Source organism: Podarcis liolepis (assembly GCF_965112155.1).
Source record: "Podarcis liolepis genome assembly, chromosome: 2".
NCBI classification, from domain to species: Eukaryota; Metazoa; Chordata; class Lepidosauria; order Squamata; family Lacertidae; genus Podarcis; species Podarcis liolepis.
In genome coordinates this window covers 116430437-116451986 of record NC_139555.1, presented here as the reverse complement: position 1 = coordinate 116451986, position 21550 = coordinate 116430437, and the positions used below count along the sequence as shown (strand labels likewise).

The following is a 21550-nucleotide window of genomic DNA, read 5'->3' as shown; positions in this document are numbered from 1 at the left end:
TCCAGAAGTGAGTGTTCCGGTTTGCGAACATTCTTTGGAACCCGAATGTCCGACATGGCTTCCACGGCTTCTGACGGAAGCTGCACCTTGGTTTACAAACATTTTGGAAGTTGAACGGACTCCCGGAATGGATTCCGTTTGACTTCCGAGGTACCACTGTATCCAGAACAGCAGCCTTTTTCAACCTGGTGTCAGGTGTTTTGGGTTACAACTCATCAGCCCCAGTCAGCCCAGCTGGATGGCGCCAACTTTATGAAGGCTCCAGTGCAGTTTGGAGTTCCAAGGATGTTTTCTGTACTGTAATTTCCAATTCTACACCATTACCCCCAGCCATCATGAAAAACCCCAGTGGTTACATCTGAACAGGTAAAGGTTTAAAATAGCTGTTGACCACAGACTGGGAGGAGTGACTGGTATTATGTAGGGAGTTCAGAACGGCTGTAGGTCTTCAAGGATACCACTGCAGAAATTCGAAATGTTCTCCTCTCCCATCTAAATCACTCTAAACCTGTTAGACTACAGACCCAGGGCCAATGAGAAGAAGAGTTTGGATTTGGTATCCTGCTTTATCACTACCCGAAGGAGTCTCAAAGCGGCTAACATTCTCCTTTCCCTTCCTCCCCCACAAGAAACACTCTGTGAGGTGAGTGGGGCTGAGAAACTTCAGAGAAGTGTGACTAGCCCAAGGTCACCCAGCAGCTGCATGTGGAGGAGCAGAGACGCGAACCCGGTTCACCAGATTACGAGTCCACCACTCTTAACCACTACACCACACTGGCCCACAACGAGCAACTGCAAACACTGAGACTCTGTGTAAGGCAATGTTGGCTGTTCACGTGCCATCCTCAAAACATACATTTATTCCATAGCAGGGGGGAAAAGAGAATGCATCATGTACAAGAAGCTGTATTATTGCACTAATCACTCACCATTGGCCCATCTAACTTAGTATTGTCCACATTGACTGGCAGCAGCTTTCCAGGGATTCAGACAGATTTCCAGAACTACCTGGAAATACCAGAGAATGAACCTTGGTTCCCCTGCATGCAAGACATACTCTACCACTGAGCTATAGCCACTGTTCCAAGACAGAGAGAGAACAACAACAACAAATCCATGGGTGGCTATTTAGACATTTCCTGAAACACGTTTCCCTTTCCATTATCACCCCATTCCAGTGACATTACATTATGTTCCCCTCAGTTCTCTGGGTCTTATGCCAAACTCTTCCTTAGGACGTGAATATCCCTAGGATGCCTCTCCCGGGTGGATTTTCATGTGCCTATGAAAAACAGAGGAGCTACAAAACCTTTTCTCGCACACCAAGCACTCGTACGGCTTTTCTCCCGTGTGGATCCTCTCGTGCACAACAAGGTTGGATTTCTTACTGAAGCTTTTTTCACAGTACGAGCATTGGTGGGGCTTTTCTCCCGTGTGCACGATGGTGTGTTTTCGAAGGTGAGAGCTGGAGACGAAGCTTTTCCCGCACTCGGAGCAGCCGTACGGTCTCTCCCCGGTGTGGGTCCTCTCGTGTATGACGAGGCGTGATCTCTGGCTGAAGCTTTGCCCGCAGTCCAGGCAGTGATACGGCTTCTCTCCGGTGTGCGTCCTTCTATGGGTCTTCAGCTGGAAGCTGGTCCTGAAGCTCTTCCCGCACTCGGTGCACTCGTACGGCTTCTCTCCCGTGTGCGTTCTCTTGTGTTTGATAAGGGAGGCGATCTCCCTGAAGCTGTTGCCGCAGTCGGAGCACTCGTGCGGTTTCTCGCCCGTGTGGGTCCTTTTGTGAATCACGAGCTGGAAGCTGATCCGGAAGCTTTTCCCGCACTCGGAGCACTCGTACGGCTTCTCTCCCGTGTGGGTCCTCTCGTGTTTCACCAGAGAGGCTCTCTCGCTGAAGCCTTTGCCGCAGTCGGAGCACTTGTGCGGCTTCTCGCCGGTGTGCGTCCTCTTGTGGAGTTTAAGGTGGCAGCTGATCCTGAAGGTTTTCCCGCAGTCAGGACATTCATAGGGCTTCTCTCCTGTGTGGGTCCTCTCGTGTTTAATGAGGGCGCCCCTCTCAATAAAGCTCTTGCCACAGTCTGAACATTTGTGGGGCTTTTCTCCCGTGTGGATTCTCAGGTGCTTAACAAGTATCCCCTTTTCGCCAAAGGCTTTTCCGCACTCTGTACACTCGTACGGCTTCTCCCCTGTGTGCGAACGCTCGTGTTTGATCAGGGTGGATTTTGCATTGAAGCTTTTGCCACAACTCGGGCATTTGTACGGCTTCTCCCCCGTGTGGATTCTCTTGTGTTTAACAAGGTTTGTTCTCCAGCTGAAGCTTTTCCCACACTCGGAGCAGATGTATGCTTTCCCTCCGGCGGGGGTCCTCTCGTGGGGAAGCAGGGATGCTTTGCTGCTATTAGAGATTTTTCCACAGTGCGTGTATTTATGCAGTTTATCTTTTGCTCGTATTTGATGACCCTCAGGCAGATCAATGTCCAGGTGACATTGCTGTCCACTGTTGGAACTCGTCTTTTTCCTAAATGGGAAGGTCGTTTCATAAAAGCTTTGGCCCCCTTCCCCACACAGGAAGCCTTGCTCTACGCTCTTTCCCAAGTGCCAGTCTATCCCCTGTTGACTTCCAGACTTTTCTTCCATCCCAGGCCCCCAGAAAAACATTCCTTCAGCTCTTTCCAACGGTGTGCCACAGGCATCCATGTCCCCAGGTTTTTCCGGCTCAAAGGTCTCTTCCTCGTTCTTCAGTACCTGACCATCATATTCTGAAACGAAAGAGACCCACTTATTTATTTAAAGTATCGTAAGAACTCATAAATCATGCAACATAATGTAGCAACTCAGAGTACTCCCTTTCAGGATTCTAGTCACCCCAATCCACCCCCCTTCCACCCCGCACAATCAATAAACTTTCCATGACCATGGCTCAGTCCGCATTAGGCGGTTCGGGAATTCCACACACCCCACACACATAATATCATCAAATTGTAGAGTTGGAAGGGACCCTAAGGATCATCTAGTCCAACCCCCTGCAATACAGGAATATGCCACTCTCCCAAATGGGGATTGAATCTTGGCATTATCAGCATCATGGTCTAACAAACTGAGCTATCTTCACATTTAGATTCCCTCCCCCAATAGTTCTTCAAATCTTCAGGGTCAGGCCCAAGTTCACAGACACTTTCCCCTTGTGTGTGGATGGTGCCATTTTGGCTACCTAAATAATCAGTACCTGAAGAACTGAGATTATCAATTATATTACGATTACTGCTGAGAAACGTGTTAAGAGGAAGGAACATTTGGCATGCCCTCACTGTGATCAACTCCCACCCAGAAAGGACGTGTGGATCCAGAATTGGCCTCCACAGTCACTTACGGACTCACTGTTAAGACCGTGTTCATGGAAGACAATCTTTCTCAGCTATGAGTGATCGCCAGAGAAGACTATTTTTATTGTTGGAGAATTGAGATCATCGTCATTATTGTTTGCAAACCGCTGCTGGCATATAACATCTTGCACTATCTACAGAGGCTTCAAGAAGATCCCAGAGAGGTATTTAGGCTGGTTGAGCTACCCCTGCGTCAAATCCTTACCCACTGAGCTTGCCTCCCAGTCATATTCTTGCTTGACCTCCAGGGGGAGCTGCAACTTTACAATGTCCAATGGATCTTCCTCTGATTTCGGGGATTTTACAGTCACAACATCAAGGGGCCCTGGCGCCTGAAACAGAAAATAGAGACATGGTTAAGGCACAACAAAATGCTTGCAAGGATTAATGCTTTGGTCTGCTTTCCACTCCCTCTACATTTAGCTCCCCCTTGCCAAGCTAGCCAGCTCAACAGAAGAAAAGATAAAGAGGCTCAATTCCCCCAACCCGTCTAAAGTTGCGAAGGCAGGAAATGTCTCCACGTAGGTATCTCCAGGTTGTGTGCAGGTCTATCTTTCCTAGGGCAACAGGATGGCCAGTGTTCAGGGATGCATCACAGCTCTCCAGATAGACAACCTGCCTGTCTGACCCAGGTATTTGCCAGTTTGGGGCTCTGTCAAGGTTCAAACAGCCCCTGTGCCTTTACGCAGCAGTTTATCTGCAGCAATTAGCAGAAGGTTCATTTCCATGCCATGAAACCAAGGAAGCTGCAGCTGCCGATTTCCACAGAGCAAATCGCTCTTGGCTCTTGAAAGCACAGCAGGCCACACTGCTTCTCTCCACCACCACCCATCTAGCTGATAGCCACCAGACCCAAGCACCTGGCTGCCCTGGCATCACCCATTGGCACCTGCTCTAGAATCAGCAGCTCTTGAGATCTTCCCCTTGGCATCCACCCTTCTCCACATCTACAGATAGCCCAGAAGAAGCTGCCTTGTACTGAGCCAAATCATTGGTCTATCTAACTTACTAATGTCTACACTGACTGGCTCTCCAGGGTTTCAGGTGAGTTTCTTTCCTAATCCTACCTGGAGATGCCAGAGATTGAACCTGGGACCTTCTGAATGCAAGGCAGATGCTCCTCTAGTGAGCTATCCCCCTTCCCTAAGTTTCTGAAGTCATCTGAATACCTCTTGCAGCCCATCAGCATCCTGGTAACAAAACTGATGGAAGTGCTGGGGTTGGTCCTCCACATCAGCTTCCTCCTCCAGTATCTCTTCCTTCACTTTCACACAAGAGTCCAGGTCTTCATGGGCCTCTCCACACACATCAAGATGGGTTTGAGCCATACCCTCTCCTCCTGGCCCCTGCATGACGTCAGCGACTCTCTTCAAGGAGACCTGACATTCCACTGTGTCACCCTCTGGCCATGGATCAGGCTGCTGGGAGCTGCTCCTCTCTTGTGGGGGTGACTCTACTGTCTTTAGGAAATCCTGCCACTGGCTCTCCCAGCGTTGCTGCAGCCCCTCCCCGGGCTCCTGCTTAACTCGTGGAGGGCCTTCCCCAGTCAGAAACTCATGGACAGTCCCAACCCGGACAACATGGCCATCCCCGTCTTCTTCCACTGAGTTGTCTTCTGGTTTGGTTGCAGAAGGTTCCTCTTCCTCCATCTTTATTCCTAGCTGTGCTTCCAGGACTAAAAAATAAATTGAGGCTTGTTTACAACAATCTGCCACAATTGGGGGGGGGGAATACCCTGACAGTGGGAAATGAGATAACCAAAACATGAGAAATAGCATATACGGTAAAATTGACAGAGCTTGTTGGAAGGAAAGCAACATTATCTTTGTTTTATGGGGAAATGTATATTTATAAACTATTAGGTGCAATAAAATACAGGAAAATGCAAAGCTATATACTTTTGTTGGGGTCTGTAAGCCAGTAACATGAACAATTATTTTTGGAATTTGTTTGCCATTCTTACAGTCTGTTTTTATTTTGTGTGCATCTTCTCTTACTGATATTGCACTTTGATACTGCTTCTTCAGTGATAACAAAGATGCAAAAAGAAAAAAGGAGCTTTAATGAGAGCACAGTGCAATTTTTAAATTATTGTTTTGTTCTCTACAAACACTGATATTTATATGCAATGAGATAGTGATCTAAATCTATCATAAAGGTATAAAAGTTGCATGCAAAATATAATATTAGGACAGGTTCTTACATTCAACAAATATTTGCACAGTGCAGCAATAAATAATGAGTGGATAATTAAAAGGACAATATAACAATTAGAGCTTTTGTGAAATGCCGAGAGTGGAACTCTAAGCGGGGTTTGCCTGTCCTGAATCTTCCAACATTCAGCTACATTGGAAGGCTCCAAATTCTACTATTATGAGAAAGGGAGAAAAACATATGCGTGTTTGCTTTCTCTACACCATGAACAATCTTACAAACCTCTACCATCCCTCACACCCATTACTTGCCTTTTTTTCTAAACAGCCCCAAACATTGTAAGCGTTACTCAGTATCAGAGGCAGGGAGGAGACAACCCTAGCAAGCTTCCCAGTTGACCACATGAAGAACAGGATGCAGGAGTAGGTGGGCCTTTTATGTTTGGTCAGATCCATCAGGGCAACTCTCATGTTGTCAAGCACAGCAAAGCAGCTCACTGCACCTTAAACATATCAACAAATGCCTGCAGTAAATTTGGCCACTTTTTAAGGTGCCACATGACGTCCTGCTGTTCTTGCTCCAACAGATTGTCATGTGGCAATGAATCCCACAGGTTCTGGGTAGCTCCACAGAGCGTTCTGTGCCTGATTTCACCAAGGGCAATCTATTTGCTGGAAGCGGAGGCAGCTTCCCTCAGAAGAAATATGCGAGGGGGTCTTGGTAGGGGGCTGGACTGCATGACCCTTGAGGGTCCCTTCCAACTCTACAATTATTCTCTGGTGACACCAGCCTTGGTGGACCTGGCGCATATTCCAGATGTGGGTGGGCTCCAGCTCCTTTGGGCACCAGCCAATGGAACATCTGGAGGGAACCAAGTTTCCCTCCAGAGATCTAGGGCATGTGGGGCTTTGAAGGAAAGAACCAGCACCTTGACATTAACCTAGAAACAGGTTTGCCCATGCCCTTGATTGGGCTGTTTAGAGCAGGGGTAGGCAACCGAAGGCCCGGGGGCCAGATGTGGCCCAATCGACTTCTCAATCCGGCCCGCGGACAGTCCGGGAATCAGAGTTTTTTTACACGAGTAGAATGTGTGCTTTTATTTAAAATGCATCTCTGGGTTATTTGTGGGGTCTGCCTGGTGTTTTTACATGAAAAGAATGTGTGCTTTTATTTAAAATGCATCTCTGGGTTATTTGTGGGGCATAGGAATTCGTTCATTTCCCCCCAAAAAATATAGTTCGGCCCCCCACATGGTCTGATGGACAGTGGACCGGCACCCTGCTGAAAAAAGGTTGCTGACCCCTGGTTTTGGGTGAGGGAAGGAGCAATAAAGGGGCCTCATCTATATGCACAGCAACATTTGCACCCTTTTGATCTGGAAGTGCCTCTCTCTCTCTCTGCAGCCATGGATTTTGGGCTTCCCCCCCCCCCCCTGTAGCTATGGCTCTATCCCCTCCCCCTTGCTGCTCCTGCACCCAGGCATCCATTCGGCTTCGACTCACCTGCTCCCAGCAGCCCTTGCAAGGCACCCTGAGCCCCTCTGCTGCAGCCTCCCAAACTCCTCCACGTTTCTCAGAGAAAGGGGAGGCGGCAGGAAGGTGGCTTCTCTTGCCACACCTCCCCCTTCCTCCGCTTCTGTGGACGCTCTAAGCGCCAGAGCTCTGTGCGTTTAACCCCATGAGTCCCTCTGAGAGAGAGAGAGAGAGAGAGAGAGAGAGAGAGAGAGGAGCCAACTCCTAGGCACCGAAGTCCATTCACCAATAAAATATTTGACAGGGCTGCCCCCCCCCCAGTTGATAGGCATTGCCATTCAAACGTTTTGTGATTATGTGGGGTAAGCTTACCTCCCCCCGCCAATATTTTATTTAAGTTGGAGAGAGATGGCTAACCTGCCTGGAAAATATGCAAAAACATAAAGAGCAGCCTTGCAGAATCAGACCACAAGGTCCCAGCTAGTTCAGTAAGAAATGCTTACAATGGAACGGTCTCCGTTTGGAGGTTGTGGACTCTCCTTTCTTGAAGGTTTTTAAGCAGAGGTTTGATGACCACCTGTGAGGGATGCTTTAGTTGCTATTCCAGCATTGCAAGGGGTTGGACTGGATGATCCTTGGGGTCCCTTCCAATTCGTTCTTCTGCTTTGCCACACTCAACGATCCCCCCTCTTCTCCCCACCCCACTATTCTGGGGGTTCTCCTGCCCCTCTAACCGTTTTGGGGAGGGGACCTCAATGAGCTTGTGGGAACTCTTATTGCACTGCCTTCTGCTATTGTTCAGGGTCAGCTGAATCTGCCTCTTTCCCCAAAAATCTTAAAAATAATCAGCTCAATGCTTAATTGTGCAGGATCTCTGGTAGTTTTTATCAGGTTTTCTTGGGTGAAATGTTCCTGATCTTTATAGCTTACAATAAATTTGTGTTTCCCAAACTTTTCACAGCCAGAGGCTGCTCAAAAGGCTTAATCTTGTGACTGAAAATAGACAAGCCCGTAGCAGTGATTCACTCAAGAGGTGCAAATGAGACATACTGTATGGCAGCTTGCCATTCATTGCTTTGAGGCATTGTCTTGTCACCACAGGTAACCCTTGCAACGAAGTTTGGAAACCTCTCTTTTTAGGACTGTTTAGTGCAGAGGCCAGGACTAGGAACTTTTCCCCAGCCCCGAAGGGCCGCATTCTGTTCTGCGCAACCCTCCGAGGGCCATATCCCAGTGATGAGTGGAGGCGACAACCAAATGCAGCAAAGAATGTAATTTCCCCCCTTTGTACGGTAGGCTGCTTTCTACACACACTTGCACACCCCTCACCATCCCCAATTCAGGCAAGGAAGAAACAAAACTGTTTTATTTCTCATTATCTGATACTTATCTCACTTGGACTCCATGTACGCCAGCATTTAAACCACATGGCTTCCTCAAAATCCTGGGCTCTATAATTCACTCTGGGGTGTATGGGGTGTTAGGGGAAGGGCAATACCTCTGGCGGGGGACACATCATGCTCCTCCTGAGGTAGCTTGTCCACCTTTGGTCCCCACCCTGCACTCGGCTCTCTCTTGTGGCTCCTAGAAGCGGTCAACATGTGACAGTGGCCACACCCTGGGGAACAGCTTCAACTGCCCAGCTAAACCAGGTGAGGGGAGCCAATGGGTCTCAAACCCTCAGTGAATAAGGGGCTTCCCCTGCATGTGAAGACAGGCTCTGGTGGACTGGGCAGACCAGACCAAGAGTGGGTCCAATGGTCAAGAAAGCGATTTCTGCATGTGCTGTACAGGGAAGTGAGGGGCAGGCGGGGCCCGTCAACCTGGGGAAGGAGCCCATCGAGGAGAAGGTAAACTCTGATCCTAAACCTCCACTGATTTACCGCTATACCCATTAATAAGAAGGGCTTTTGGAGTAAACCCTGAGGAGCAATCCATACCCATCGCCTTGCAGGACATTTTTGGGAGATAAAAAGGCTAAGGAGTAAACTCTACACAAATCCAGAGTGGAGCCTCTAAGGCCTTGTACGCCTCCTTCCGACAACTCCTGTGGCCAATCTGGTGCCAAATGCCTTGCTCTGAACGATTGCACCTGACCCACATTGGAAGAAGCTGCTCACAGCTGACAACGGTTGGAGGGAGTCAAGAGGAAGTGAAGGGCTCCAGCGCAGGAAACAGACAAGAGACCTCAAAGGAAAGACAAGAATCTGTTTATTAGAGGCCCAACGTGCTTCCAATAGCTTCCTCAGAGGAACTGCTGAGAACAGTCTTATAAACACCGCCTTCATTTCCTCAAAGCAGCCAATCCCAGACCCCGGAATCATACAGAGAAGCAGCTGGGAGACTCTGCTCTGGCCAAGTGCTTTGGTATAGTGTCAAGACTAGGACTGGAGGCATTGGGGATCACAATTCCTCCTCTGCCACAGAACTCCCTGTGCGACCTTGAGCTACTCATTCTCAACTCAGTCTAACCTACTTCACAATGCTGTTTTGTGAAGGGACGAAGGAAGGGACAGCAGCGTAATATAAATAATACAGGTATTCTAAAAACGAGCCTTTATTTCTCTCTCACAGTGGACCAGGGCTTCCTTCAAGACCTAGGAAGGTGCCCGTTATCTACAGTTTATTATTTGGGGCAGGGTTTGCGATGAACCTTTGCGCAATCCTCACGTATAGAGCTGGCTCGTGTGTACCCGTTTATGTTTCTTAAGGTCGGAGCTCGAAACAAAGCTTTTGGGGCACTCGGAGCACTCGTAGGGCTTCTCCCCCGTGTGGGTGCGCTGGTGGGTGATGAGGTTGGCCTTGACGCTGAAGCTTTTGCCGCAGTAGGGGCAGCTGTAGGGCTTCTCCCCCGTGTGCCTGCGCTGGTGTTGCACGAGGTGCGCCAGCTGGCTGAAGTTGTTGCCGCAGTACGAGCAGTTGTACGGCTTCTCGCCCGTGTGCACCCGTTTGTGTGTAAGCAGCCGAGAGTTCGTCACAAAGCACTTCCCGCACTCGGAGCAGGGGTACGGCTTCTCGCCCGTGTGCGTCTTCTTGTGGATGTTGAGGTTCCCCTTCTGGCTGAAGCTCTTGCCACACTCAAAGCACTGGTGCGGCTTCCCCACTTGCTCGGCCCGCTCGCGGTTCGGGAAGGCCGCGCGCCAGGGGACCCTCTCGACGCTGCACGCAGAGCCTTTCGCTGCCTTCTCTCCCTTCTGCGCCCGCCAGCTGTCGGCGCTCAGGTGATGGAACTGCTGCCGCCAGTCGCCGCCTGCGCCCCCTCGCTTCTTGGTCTTCCACCGGCAGATCCCCTCCTGGCTCTCGCGGAGGCCTTCGTCGCGCCGCAGCGTGGAGAGGCACTTGTGGGGCTGCTCCCTGCCACGCTGCGGGCACTTGCGGGCTTGCTCCCCACCAGGGGCTCTCTCGCGCATGGCCAAGCACGTCCTCTTGTGAGAGCGCTCCCCGCAGGACGGGCATCGACGCGGCTTGTCCACCGTTTGTGTCTTCTGGTTCTTCAGGAAGCTGAGGCGCAGGCCGTTTTCGGAGCCTGCCTTCGTCCTCTTCTGCCGGAGAACTTCCTCTTGGAGGCTCCTCTCCCGCAAGCCTTTGTCGCTCTCGGCTTGCTTTGAAGCCTTCCCGGGGACGTTTTCCCGGCCGTTCCCGAGAATTGCTTCCATGTCAGGACCTTGGAGGTAGGCCCCTTTACCGCCTCGGTCCAGCGCCAGCCCCCACTCGGTAAGCCTGGGTTTCTCCAGAAGCGATTCCTCCTTCTCCAGGTTCTCCTGCCCATGCTCTTCGTGTTCTGAAAGAAGCAAATAATCATGACAACGGTTATGCACAACAGTCGGTGGTTTGTTTGCTTAACTTCCAGCCCGCCTGTCAGCCGACAAGCTCTCAAAGTTGCTTATGTCCACACAGAATTGTCTTAACCACTGCAAGCTACTCTTTCTGATAACGACCGCTTGTGTGCAGATGCAAGGACCCACATTTGAAGGATGAGTACAGTACAAATACATAGGACTGTGGGAGGGTGACCCATTGAACATGGCAGAACTTATTTCTGAGTTAACATGCCAAAGGTTGCGCTCTGAATTGGGTGGCTGTGTTGTGTGTTTCTGTGATATGTAAGCTTCCTGAAGCAGATTGCATCCCAAAAGGCAGCCTGTAAATGATTTCATAAATAAATAAACCAACTCTGGGCTTCACCTCATCTCCATCCAGTTGAGTTGCTGCAGCATGCTGGGATGATGATGATGATGATAATAATAATAATAATAATAATAAATTATTTATACCCCAGCTCCCAACAGAATAATAATAATAATAATAATAATAATAATAATAATAATAATAAATAGCGATAAAACATCAAACATTAAAAACTTCCCTAAACAGGGCTGCCTTCACATGTCTTCTAAAAGTCACATAGTTTATTGTTTATTTCCTTGACATCTGATGGGAGGGCATTCCACAGAGCTGGTGCCACTACCAAGAAGGCCCTCTGCCTGGTTCCCTGTAGCCTCACTTCTCGCAGGGAGGGAACCGCCAGAAGGCCCTCGGTGCTGGACCTCAGTGTCTGGGCTGAACGATGGGGGTGGAGATGCTCCTTCAGGTATACTGGGCCGAGGCCATTTAGGGCTTTAAAGGTCAGCACCAACACTTTGAATTGTGCTCAGAAATGTACCGGGAGCCAGAGGAGGTTGAAAGCACCAATAGGAGCACCAGATCCTCTCCACCGGCATGTTTGCACTGTGCCAAACTTGCTACCATCCTGACTCTCCTCCGTCTCTCTGTCCCAGTCTGCTGCAGCAACTCAGCCGCACCAAACTGCTGCCAGCAGCCATCTTTGCTAGTGCTCATCACCCCATCATGGGGTGGCAGATTTTGATGCAAAACTATATGACATGTGAAACAGATCTCCCTTTGGAGCCTAGTTTTGCATTAATACTTGAACCCAGAACTCTGAACCACAACCTTACCCAGCAGAACGGCCTCCTCCTCTTCCTCCTCCTCCTCTTCATCATCATCGTCCTCCTCTTCGTTCTCTGTAGAGAGCTGCATCTCCACGGTCTCCAACGCATCCTGCTCTGATGTTGGTGAATTAACAAACGCCTCTTCCACTAGACCGGACACCTGGAATACAAGCATCCCTGTTACTCAAGAGCCAGATGGAAGGCTACGGCTTAGCAGGTAGAGCATGTGCTTTGTGTGCAGCAGGTCGCGGGTTCAATTCCCGACGACTCCAGTTAGCACTGGGGAAGGAGTGTCTCCACCCCGGCTGGAGAGGCTGTGCAAGGCTAAAGAGGGATGGAGAGGCTGGAGAGGCTGCACAAGGCTAAAGAGGAAGCCAAGGCAGCGAGCGGGATGGATCGCGCTCGCTGCCTTGGCTTCTTTAGCCACGCTGGAGAGGTTTAGCTCCCGGCTGGAGAGGTTGCAGAAGCCAAGACAACCAGCGGGATGGATCCCGCTCGCTGTCTTGGCTTCTTTGCTCTTTGGGGCTGGGGGGGGGGGAGAAACCCGGGCTTCCCCCGCAGCCCCGAGAAGCTCTGGGAGAAGTGGACAGGCTGCTCTTTGGGGCTGGGGGGGGGGATAATATATTTTTTCTTGATCTCCTCCTCTAAAAACTAGGTGCGTCCTATAGAGCGAAAAATATGGTATTTAACCCAACATGGGGCTTGAACCCACAACCCAGTGATTAAGAGTCTTGTGCTCTGCGGACTCAGCTACCCTAGGTCTGAGCTATCAAACAGTCTCGGATTCCTGAACATGCTTAGTTTTCACCGGCGCTGGGAGGAGTGGGTGAATAAATTTTATTATTTCGGTCACAGACCAGTTCCAGCCCAGATACAATATCAAGGAAGTCATAAAACACGATAGGGATACATTTGAATTTGCAATTAGGTATAACAGGGACAATACAGATATAGCAACAGTTAAAAATATATAAATTAAAACTTAGTCACTAACATAAAGCCTAAAATTATCATTTAAAACCTTAATCATTATGATAGTACAGCTTGTTCCCTAAGTTTTATGGCAATTGCACAGAATTTGGCTACCCTTAACGTGATCTCAGGATCCTTGTCCTCTACCAGGGATTTTAGACATTGACGTTCGGATTCATTTGGAGATTTTTGCATAGCAGGGGTAATAAATACCAAGCATATAACCCCATAGAGACACAGTGTAACAAGGCATGAGAGACAGTTTCTACCTCCATCAAGCCGCAGGGGCAGACTTGTTTCGCGTATGGTTTACCCTCAAATCTGCCCTGCAATAAGGCAGATGGCAGCACATTGAACCTAGCGAGGGTAAATGACTGTCTGTATTTAGGTATTTGTAATTTTGACAAATAATTTGCTGGGGTGGGTGTCTCTTGTTCCTTTAGTGCATGTCTATTTTGAAGTTTGCACATTTTGGGGCTCTGTCCTCTTAGAAATCCCTCTTGTATCTCAGTGGCCCGGTTTGGCTCCCTTCCTCTCAGCACCTCCGCCTGCAAGCGGGAGGGAGAGATACAAAAGCCTCGCCACAGCCTGACCTTGGGGCACGCTGCCAGTCTAAGAACATAAGAAGATTGTTGCCGGGCCACCCTATCCTGTCTGGGACAGTGGCCAGGCAGGTGCCTCTCGACCCGGATCTGACCGTTACATCTCTTCCCAGTCTGAGCAACTTCTCTTATCCTTCAGTCCACGGGGAGCCTCTCATTTCAGCGCCATGACATTAATCAACCGGGTTATTATCCCAAGAGGGTGAGGAACTGAGTCTGGTCAGTGGGTCAGAGCCTGTTCTCTCCCGCTCTGCCCCCCACTAAAGACCACCAGTCGACAATCAAAGGATCCGCTGTAATTTCCGATCCCTAATGCCACTGGTCCCAGCTGATTCTCTGGGCTTCGGTTATGCAAGGCTCTCTTCAATCCCCAACACTCAGTAGGTGCTTAGAGAGTCCTGTGCTGTGCTCTGAAGTCCCAACACTCAGCTGATAGCCAGGGTTTCAAAGCACCTTGCAGAGGGATTTGCAGGGAGTGCAGATGTGCAAACTCCCTTTTTCAGGCACAGCTGTGATTTCACCTGATGTCAGGTGGGTTCAGCTTTGCTGAAACACGAAAAAGACTGGTGGGGCTAATTAGGCCCATGGACCACAGATTCTCTAACTCTGGGTGTCACAGATTGATTGGACGCAGAGGAATGGTGGGAGGAACTAGCAAGGCAGCCCCCAGGGTAAAAAGGCTCAGAGTAGTGGTGGGACAATGATGAGCGGTCAGAGGGAGAAGAGGGAAAAGACTGGGAAGAGGAGGTGTCGGAAGCTGGAGAGGTAACAGGGTTTAGTGAGCTGGGAGAGTCTGTGGCAGAGAGAAGTCCAGAAGTGGAAGCAGGAGAGGAGGGGGTGGGAGGAAGAGGCAGAGATGAGACAAGCTGGTGAAGAAGCCATGGGGGTCTCCCCCTCCTGCTGCATCAATCTCCGCCTTCCCCCTGGCCTCCCAGAACCACAAGAGGCATGAAAAAAGGAAGGAGCAGAGACAGGCACATTGGCATAGTCTCAGATTCCTTGGGAAGGGCCAGGCCAGGTGGAGGAGGAGACTTAGTCTTAGGCAGCTGTGGGAACCAGGCAGAGGGCCTTCTCAGTAGTGGTGCCAGCCCTGTGGAACAACCTCCCATCAGAAGTCAAGGAAATAAACAATTATCTGACTTTTAGAAGACATCTGAAGGCAGCCCTGTTTAGGGAAGTTTTTAATGTTTGATGTTTTATCATGTTTTTAATATTCTGTTGAGAACCGCCCAGAGTGGCTGGAGAAACCCAGTCAGATGGGTGGGGTATAAATAATGAATTATTATTATTATTATTATTATTATTATTATTATTATTATTATTATTATTGGAAGGCAGGGACCCTTAATCTCCACAACTGCCTCACAGGGACAAGAACTACCAGGAAGAGTCGCTGTGCTAATGGCTGGCACTCCTGAGCCAAGCTTGTTTCTCCTAATAAACTTCCCTTTCTCCGTGTGATTTATTGCTGACCCACTCCTGGCCTCTGTTCCTGACCCTGGGTTCTCCATTACTCTGGCCCTGCCCCAACTGCACCTTCAAGCAAAGCTCCCCCTCCTACCTTCTGTTCGTGACTCTCGGCCTCTTGCAGCTTCAAGAGGAAGCTTTCGGCCAGGGCCAGCGCCTGGGTGCAGGTGGCCGGGCCGCCTTTGCAGACCCAGATCTGCATCTCCAAGGGCAGGATGGTCAGGAACTGCTCCAGGATCACCAGGTCCACGATCTGCTCTTTGGTGTGCCTCTCCGGCATGAGCCACTGGTGGCAGAGTTCACGGAGCTGGCTCAGGACCCTCCGGGGCCCCTCAATCTCCTGATAGCAGAAGTGGCGGAAGTGCTGGCGGTGGATCTCCAAGCAGTCAGCATCGTCCTCATCTGGAATCGGTCCTTTCAACGCCCTGGAAACTTCCGAGCCTTCGTAGGCCTCTTCTCGCGCTCCCCGGCCAAGAACGGGCAAGGTCTGCATCGCAATGGCGGACCCTCCTCTGGGCAGCTGGCCGCCGTCTTTCCTTGCTCGGTAGGTGGCCTTAAATTCCTTCCTCTCCTCCGTGGACACGGGTTCGAATAACCGTGACGGCCTCCACACGGAGTAAGGAGACGGGGCTGACTTTGAGCCCTTTTGCTGTTCCTGAGTCTCCTGATGCTGTCGCAGCCCCTCAGACTGTGGGGAAGCTGCCCCAGTCGAAATCTCCTTGGCGGGGGGCCCTTGGGAGTCACGGGGGTCTCTCTCAGCCTGCTTTCTTCTTGGTCCCAGTCCCAGCAAGTTACAGTCTGCCATCGCTTCTTCCTGGCTGTGTGCCACCTGAGCAGGAGCATAAATTCATGATTGATACGGTTATTATTGGGCTGCCTCCAATGAGCACCAAGCAAACGTCTCATGTGTGCAAGGATTTTGGCTTGTGCAGCAGAACAGGTACAATTTATTATTATTATTATTATTATTATTATTATTATTATTATTATTATTAAAAACACAATAACAAAACATTTAAAATGCAATAGGGTGCAGAAGCTTCTCTACCCACTATTGTCTCTCTTCATAAATTTAAAATAACGTAAGGGTGCTGTGGTATTTTTCTCACTTCAGAACCACTCTCTAAGCCAATGAACCCCTGGCTCCAGATGTTGCTCAACCGCAACTCCCAACATCCCTGGCCATACTAGCTGGGGCTGCTGGGAGTTGTAGTTCAACAACAGCACACCATGAATGGGGAACATAAAGTATTAGTATTATTATCATTATTTATATCCTGCCTCCCCCCCCCTCCTGACTGAAACTCAAAGCAACTTACAGTGGTACCTTTGGATACAAATTTAATTCGTTCCGAGGGTCTGTGCACACCCCGAAACATTCGTATCCAGAGGTGCCTGTTCTACACAGGTGTGTGCGGCGGTAGCCCGCCTCTGCGCATGCAGCCGGCGGTAGCCCTCTTCTGCGTAGGCGCAACCGCCGAAAGACTTCCCATTACGTCCGGGTTCACCGCATGCGTATCCTGAAGAATACACGACGAGGGCGGTACGTAACCCGAGGTTCCACTGTACACAAATTATAACACAGATAAAACATAAAAAATAATAGCTGAAAAGCAACTAAGCTGTGAGAGAATTAAACCAATATGCAAACAGATCTATTAAAATACAGAGAGTAAAACAGCACAGCAGTATTTTAAAACCCTTTCCTGGGGGGGAAAAACCAGCCAGTCTCTGAGAGCCTGTTGGAATAAGAAGGTCTTCACTTGCCTGCAAGAAGACAAGTCAAGGACAGAGCAAGTTTAGCTTCTCTAGGGAGCTCCAAAGTCTAGGAGCAGCCACCAAAAAGGCCTCCTCAGGTTGTTTATATCCATTCTACTGGGTTTTGATGCTATGTTTTAATAAAATAACATGTTTTAATGAAGCCTGGCTCCTTCATCCTTTAGGCACCAGGTGAAAATGCTTTTCTTCAACTGACTAACTTTGACTGACTAACTTTCTATGGCCTTTTAAATGTGTGTGAGAGAGGGGGGTTATTGGTTTGTTTTTGTTCTATTATGTATTATATATTTTGTGTTCTCATTTTGTCCTTTTATGCTGTGGTCTTCGGATGAATGGCAGTGTACAAATTTAATTGATTAATAATAATGGTAATATTTTTTGTTAACCTACCTAAGCTGCAATCCTATACATGCTAATCAGGCTCAAATCCTATCCTCACTTACCTGGGAGTAAGCTAAGCCCCACTGAATTTAATGGGTAGGTGTGTACAGTTATTGTGGCATAAACTCACTCCTGCCCGCGTGAAATTATGTCACGATAAACGTGCTTGTTGCAGTTACTGTAGCTTTAACAGACTGAAGTGCAGTCTCTGAAATGCTGTAAACACATGTCTGTGGAGAGAAATCCTATATGTGCCTACACAGAATTAAGTCAAACAGATAAATGTCTAAAATTGCAGATTAAGTTCTACCTCTCTGGGCATGTAACACACAGAGAAATTGTGTCTATATTCCCAATTGCAGGAGAGGGGGTAAAATCCATTTTGGTGGTTTACTTTCGATACCTGCATTTTCTGTTTCAAGTTATATGTCTCTGACAGCACAATCCTACTCAGAAAGTAAGCCCCAGTAAGTTCAATGGGACCCGCTCCCAGGCAAATATGTATAGGATAGCAAATTAAGTTACCTCTAAATCAGAGGTTCTGAAACAATGGTCCATAGACCATTTAGGTGGTCTGTGGATTTGTGGTTGAAATATTCCACTGCATGAAATATGTACCGTATTTTTCGCTCTATAACATGCACCCGACCATAACACGCACGTAGGTTTTAGAGGAGGAAAATACGTAGGCATGCCACCCGTAGGCATTCCCTCCATAACACGCACAGACATTTCCCCTTACTTTTTAGGAGGAAAAAAGTGAGTGTTATGGTGCAAAAAATACGGTATATTGTTTTTTAGTTGTTGTTTTACTTGCTTCTTGTAGTTCTTACACTGTATTTTATTGCATTAGAATTTGAATGCCATGGGATCCTAACTGTAACTGCTCCAAATTATATTGTTGCCCCCCCCTTAAAAAAATAGAATTATTTGTGCAATTGCTGTGCTTAAATATCCACTATTTCTGTGCAAGGGATGTCCTGCCTACGTGACTTCTATGGCCCTAAAACAGCCTCACTAGGTCCAGGGATCACCAGTCGCCCCTGGTTATACTGAATGTTTATTTGCTTTATCTTGTTTTGACCTATTTTAATATTCTTGGCAAGCTAGCTGCAATCTTACACCCACTAATTATGCTGCATTAAAACCACTGGCCATAAGCGGACTCACTTCTGACCAGAAGCGCCCAGCAAGTGTGGACTTGTGGGATCAACTTTGTCTTCAGTAAAACCCTAAGATCCCTCACCTGGATCCTGGTGCAAAAGATTACATCCTGTACTTGTCTTACTCAGATTAGACTCACTGAAATTAGCAGACATGCCTAATTTAAGTCTATGAATTTCCGTCAACTCTGAACAGAACTTTTTTGTTAGCCATTGGAATCAAAGGCTTTTAAGCCCCAATAATTTGCACGGAATACCAGAAATGACCCAACAGAGCTCTCCACAAAAACAAACTCCTGTTTATCCCAAAGTTTATTCATCTCAGTTTTATACTTTAGGACTGGGAGATGAGTTTTGCTGTCGCTATTGTTGGGAATCGGAAATATTTGCTCCTCTACTGCAGATCACCCCAACATCCACCAGCAGTGCCAGATCTATCTTCTTCTGTGCTTGGATTTACATTGTGAAACCGTTTACTGGGGTGGTCCTTTATTTTTCTGCTCCTATTCTGAATTAAACCACTGTCCCTATTGATTCCTTTTCGGTGAGAGTCCGAGGATTTGACCGCAGCGGCTTCAGAGTCTCAGACTCAGGACCCGGAACAGCCTTAGGGTTCAGATCCCCACTGAACGACCTTGGGGCCAGACGCCGCCTGTTTAGCCTGGCCTCCCTCGCAGGGTTGTTGTCTCCGCGGAAAAGCAGGATGACAAAAGAATTATAAATGGGACCCGACAATGGATAAATAAATCCGTCGCAGCCCATTATTATTATTATTATTATTATTATTGGAGGGGGGTGGAGAGAGAGAAGCAAAAATCCTTTCGTCTCTCCACTTCCCCCACTCTAGGTGACTGGGCACCTGCCTCCTCGGAAGTAAAGCTGCGGGGAGTTCCGCAGGATCTGCTCCCGGGGAAAAGCGCGCTTGCATTGCGAGGATTGCGCCGGAAAGCCTCCAAAAGAGGACGGCGTGGGGGGGGGTCGTTTCCTGAAGCCTCCACAAGCCCCCACCCCATTCAATACTGACCCTTTCCCCCCTCCCCCCCACTTTCCCCGGACCCTCCCCCGGCCGCCTCCCACTCACCTCCTCCCCCGCAAAGCCTCTCTCGCAAGCGCAACTTTCTCCCGGGAGCCGACGTGCCGCCCGCCTCCTCTCGATGCGGAGCAGGCGTACAAAAGGCAGTTTCTCCCCGGGAAAAGAAAGGCTGCAGGACAGGAAGGGGACTTACCCTTCCCACCCACGACACCCTCCCCGCCACCAGATCCCTGGACCTCTCTAGGCAAGGAGAGCTCTGTGCCTTTAACCCCTTGAGAGGGGGGGGAGAGCTCGCTCCGCTGGCGGCGGATAAGGCGCCTGCAAGAGCAGCCGGGAGAGGATGCCTGGTATATGCATTCTCCGGGGGATCCACCTCGGATCCAGCCTCTTCCGAATATTTCCGCAAATGGCTCCCTGCAAAGCTTCTCCTCCTCCAGCGCAGCTGCTCGGGGTCTCCTTTGGGGAAGGATGATACACCACCCAATGTAGTGCTGCCCGACTCTGGCCGGCAGCAGCTAAGCCAGGGATTGAAGGGAAGGAAAATCCTCAGCCACTGAGCTGCGGTCCCTCCGCAGGAAAAACATAGGGAGCTGATTGGTGCCAAGTCAGAAAGCTTGGGTGCAACTAGCTCAGTGGTGTCGACACAGGCCGGCAGCAGGTCTCCAGAGTTTGACAAGAAACATCCTGGAAATGCCACTGAGAATTGAAGGTGGGACCTGTTCAAATGCTCTCACTGAGCTGTGAACCCAGTTCCTCACCACCACCACCAAACTGGGGTCTTTGCCTTATACTGAGTATCCCTTTTTCCCGGGTGCACCATCCTCGTTTTCTGTTCTCCCTTCCCAGCTGCCAGTCAGCATCATTCTGCACCTGAGCAGGTTCAGTCTTGATTGGGCTGATTCCCCCCCCCCCCAGGATGTGTATGTGTGTTTTAGACTTTCCCATAAGGGTTTTTCCTTTTTTTAAAAACTGCATTTCAGTAAATCTTGCAAAAAAACCTAAGGCTGCTGATATCACTTTATACCGCTCTGGCCTCCTTCCAGATGAAGGGAGGGATATAAGGAAGTACACTGGGAAATTAATATAATACATTAAAAATATTATTTAATTTATATACCACCCTTCATCCAAAGAGCTCAGTATAAAAACCCAATAGTATTAGAACACTAACAGCAGCAACATATAATTGCATATCAGGCAGGTGCCTTCACTGTTGTCTTTTTGGTGTCTGCTGTTTCAACAAACAATAAAATCTGTTATCTGTCTTGGATTTGAATGTGTGTCCTGTTTTAAATCATTTTTATATTAAAATTGTGTGTGTGTGTGTTATAAAAACTGCTTTGGTATATGTAATTGTTTGAACTGTTTTTAATATCTGTTAACTCTTTTGTATATATTGTAAACTGTTTTGGGATGACTCATGAGAAGCGATTCACACCTGGAACAAATAATAGATAAATGAAGAAATCATTAATTGGGCTATTTAAGGATCCACACACAGAATAAATTCCCGATTAGTATTTCGGTGCCTAGCTGCAAAAAAACAATAAAAGTTGTCAGTTCCAGCTTTTGATAGTGGGGGAGCCCTCAGGGTTGCCTCTTAGTTGTGTGCTGTTTGCCAGGGCTGAAAACAAGCATGGGAAACCTCAGACCCATGTATGAATTGTGGCCCTCCATAAGTCTCTATGTGGCCCTCGACTCCCTTGCAGGCCACACTGTCTTTGAGTGCTTTTGCTTAGCTGAAATGTGTCATTAAGACTGTGGAGATGCCTATAGAATGTAAACACTGATTCCGTGCGATCTGGCACTCATCACGGTCCTTCGTGCGCCAGTAGTGGTTTAGTCATTCTGGCAACATGACCCGGAAAACTGTCTGTGGACAAACGCTGGCTCCCTCGGCCTGAAAGTGAGCTGCCGCCAGGACCACATAACACCGGTCCTGAGAAATCTGCATTGGCTCCCAGTACGTTTCCGAGCACAATTCAAAGTGTTGGTGCTGACCTTTAAAGCCTTAAACGGCCTTGGTCCAGTATACCTGAAGGAACATCTCCACCCTCATCATTCAGCCTGGACACTGAGGTCCAGCTCTGAGGGCGTTCTGGCGGTTCCCTCCCTGCGAGAAGTGAGGTTACAGGGAACCAGGCAGAAGAACAGTAGTGGCACCTGCCCTGTGGAACGCCCTCCCATCAGAT

The 21550-nt window shown here is 48.9% G+C and overlaps 2 protein-coding genes across 2 annotated transcripts; both read right to left on the bottom strand.

The window, feature by feature from the left end:
* Positions 1 to 808: 808 nt before the first annotated feature.
* LOC310701263 (uncharacterized protein) lies at positions 809 to 7190 on the bottom strand. Its single transcript, XM_083491870.1, has 4 exons — positions 7040 to 7190; positions 4553 to 5058; positions 3589 to 3715; positions 809 to 2759 (listed from the first exon to the last, which is right to left on the bottom strand). The coding sequence occupies exons 2-4, from the start codon at positions 5030 to 5032 to the stop codon at positions 1249 to 1251; spliced, it is 2118 nt and encodes a 705-aa protein (XP_083347996.1). The 5' UTR covers positions 5033 to 5058; positions 7040 to 7190; the 3' UTR covers positions 809 to 1248.
* A 2013-nt stretch (positions 7191 to 9203) lies between these two features.
* Positions 9204 to 19561, bottom strand: LOC310701341 (uncharacterized protein). The gene is made up of 4 exons (XM_083492093.1): positions 19407 to 19561; positions 15097 to 15831; positions 11968 to 12121; positions 9204 to 10790 (listed from the first exon to the last, which is right to left on the bottom strand). Exons 2-4 carry the CDS (start codon positions 15805 to 15807, stop codon positions 9676 to 9678), a joined length of 1980 nt encoding a protein of 659 aa, XP_083348219.1. The 5' UTR covers positions 15808 to 15831; positions 19407 to 19561; the 3' UTR covers positions 9204 to 9675.
* Between the last annotated feature and the right edge of the window lie 1989 nt (positions 19562 to 21550).

What these genes read in the sequence shown, in the direction of transcription:
- LOC310701263 (XM_083491870.1), bottom strand. Translation starts at nt 5,032, where the DNA reads ATGGAGGAAGAGGAACCTTCTGCAACCAAACCAGAAGACAACTCAGTG. An exon ending in ATGCTGATGGGCTGCAAGAG is followed by an intron (nt 3,716 to 4,552) that starts GTATTCAGATGA and finishes TTTCTGTTTCAG; the next exon opens with GCGCCAGGGCCCCTTGATGT. An exon ending in CTGGGAGGCAAGCTCAGTGG is followed by an intron (nt 2,760 to 3,588) that starts GTAAGGATTTGA and finishes CTTTCGTTTCAG; the next exon opens with AATATGATGGTCAGGTACTG.
- LOC310701341 (XM_083492093.1), bottom strand. Translation starts at nt 15,807, where the DNA reads ATGGCAGACTGTAACTTGCTGGGACTGGGACCAAGAAGAAAGCAGGCT. An exon ending in CCGAGAGTCACGAACAGAAG is followed by an intron (nt 12,122 to 15,096) that starts GTAGGAGGGGGA and finishes CTTGTATTCCAG; the next exon opens with GTGTCCGGTCTAGTGGAAGA. An exon ending in GGAGGAGGCCGTTCTGCTGG is followed by an intron (nt 10,791 to 11,967) that starts GTAAGGTTGTGG and finishes TGCTTCTTTCAG; the next exon opens with AACACGAAGAGCATGGGCAG.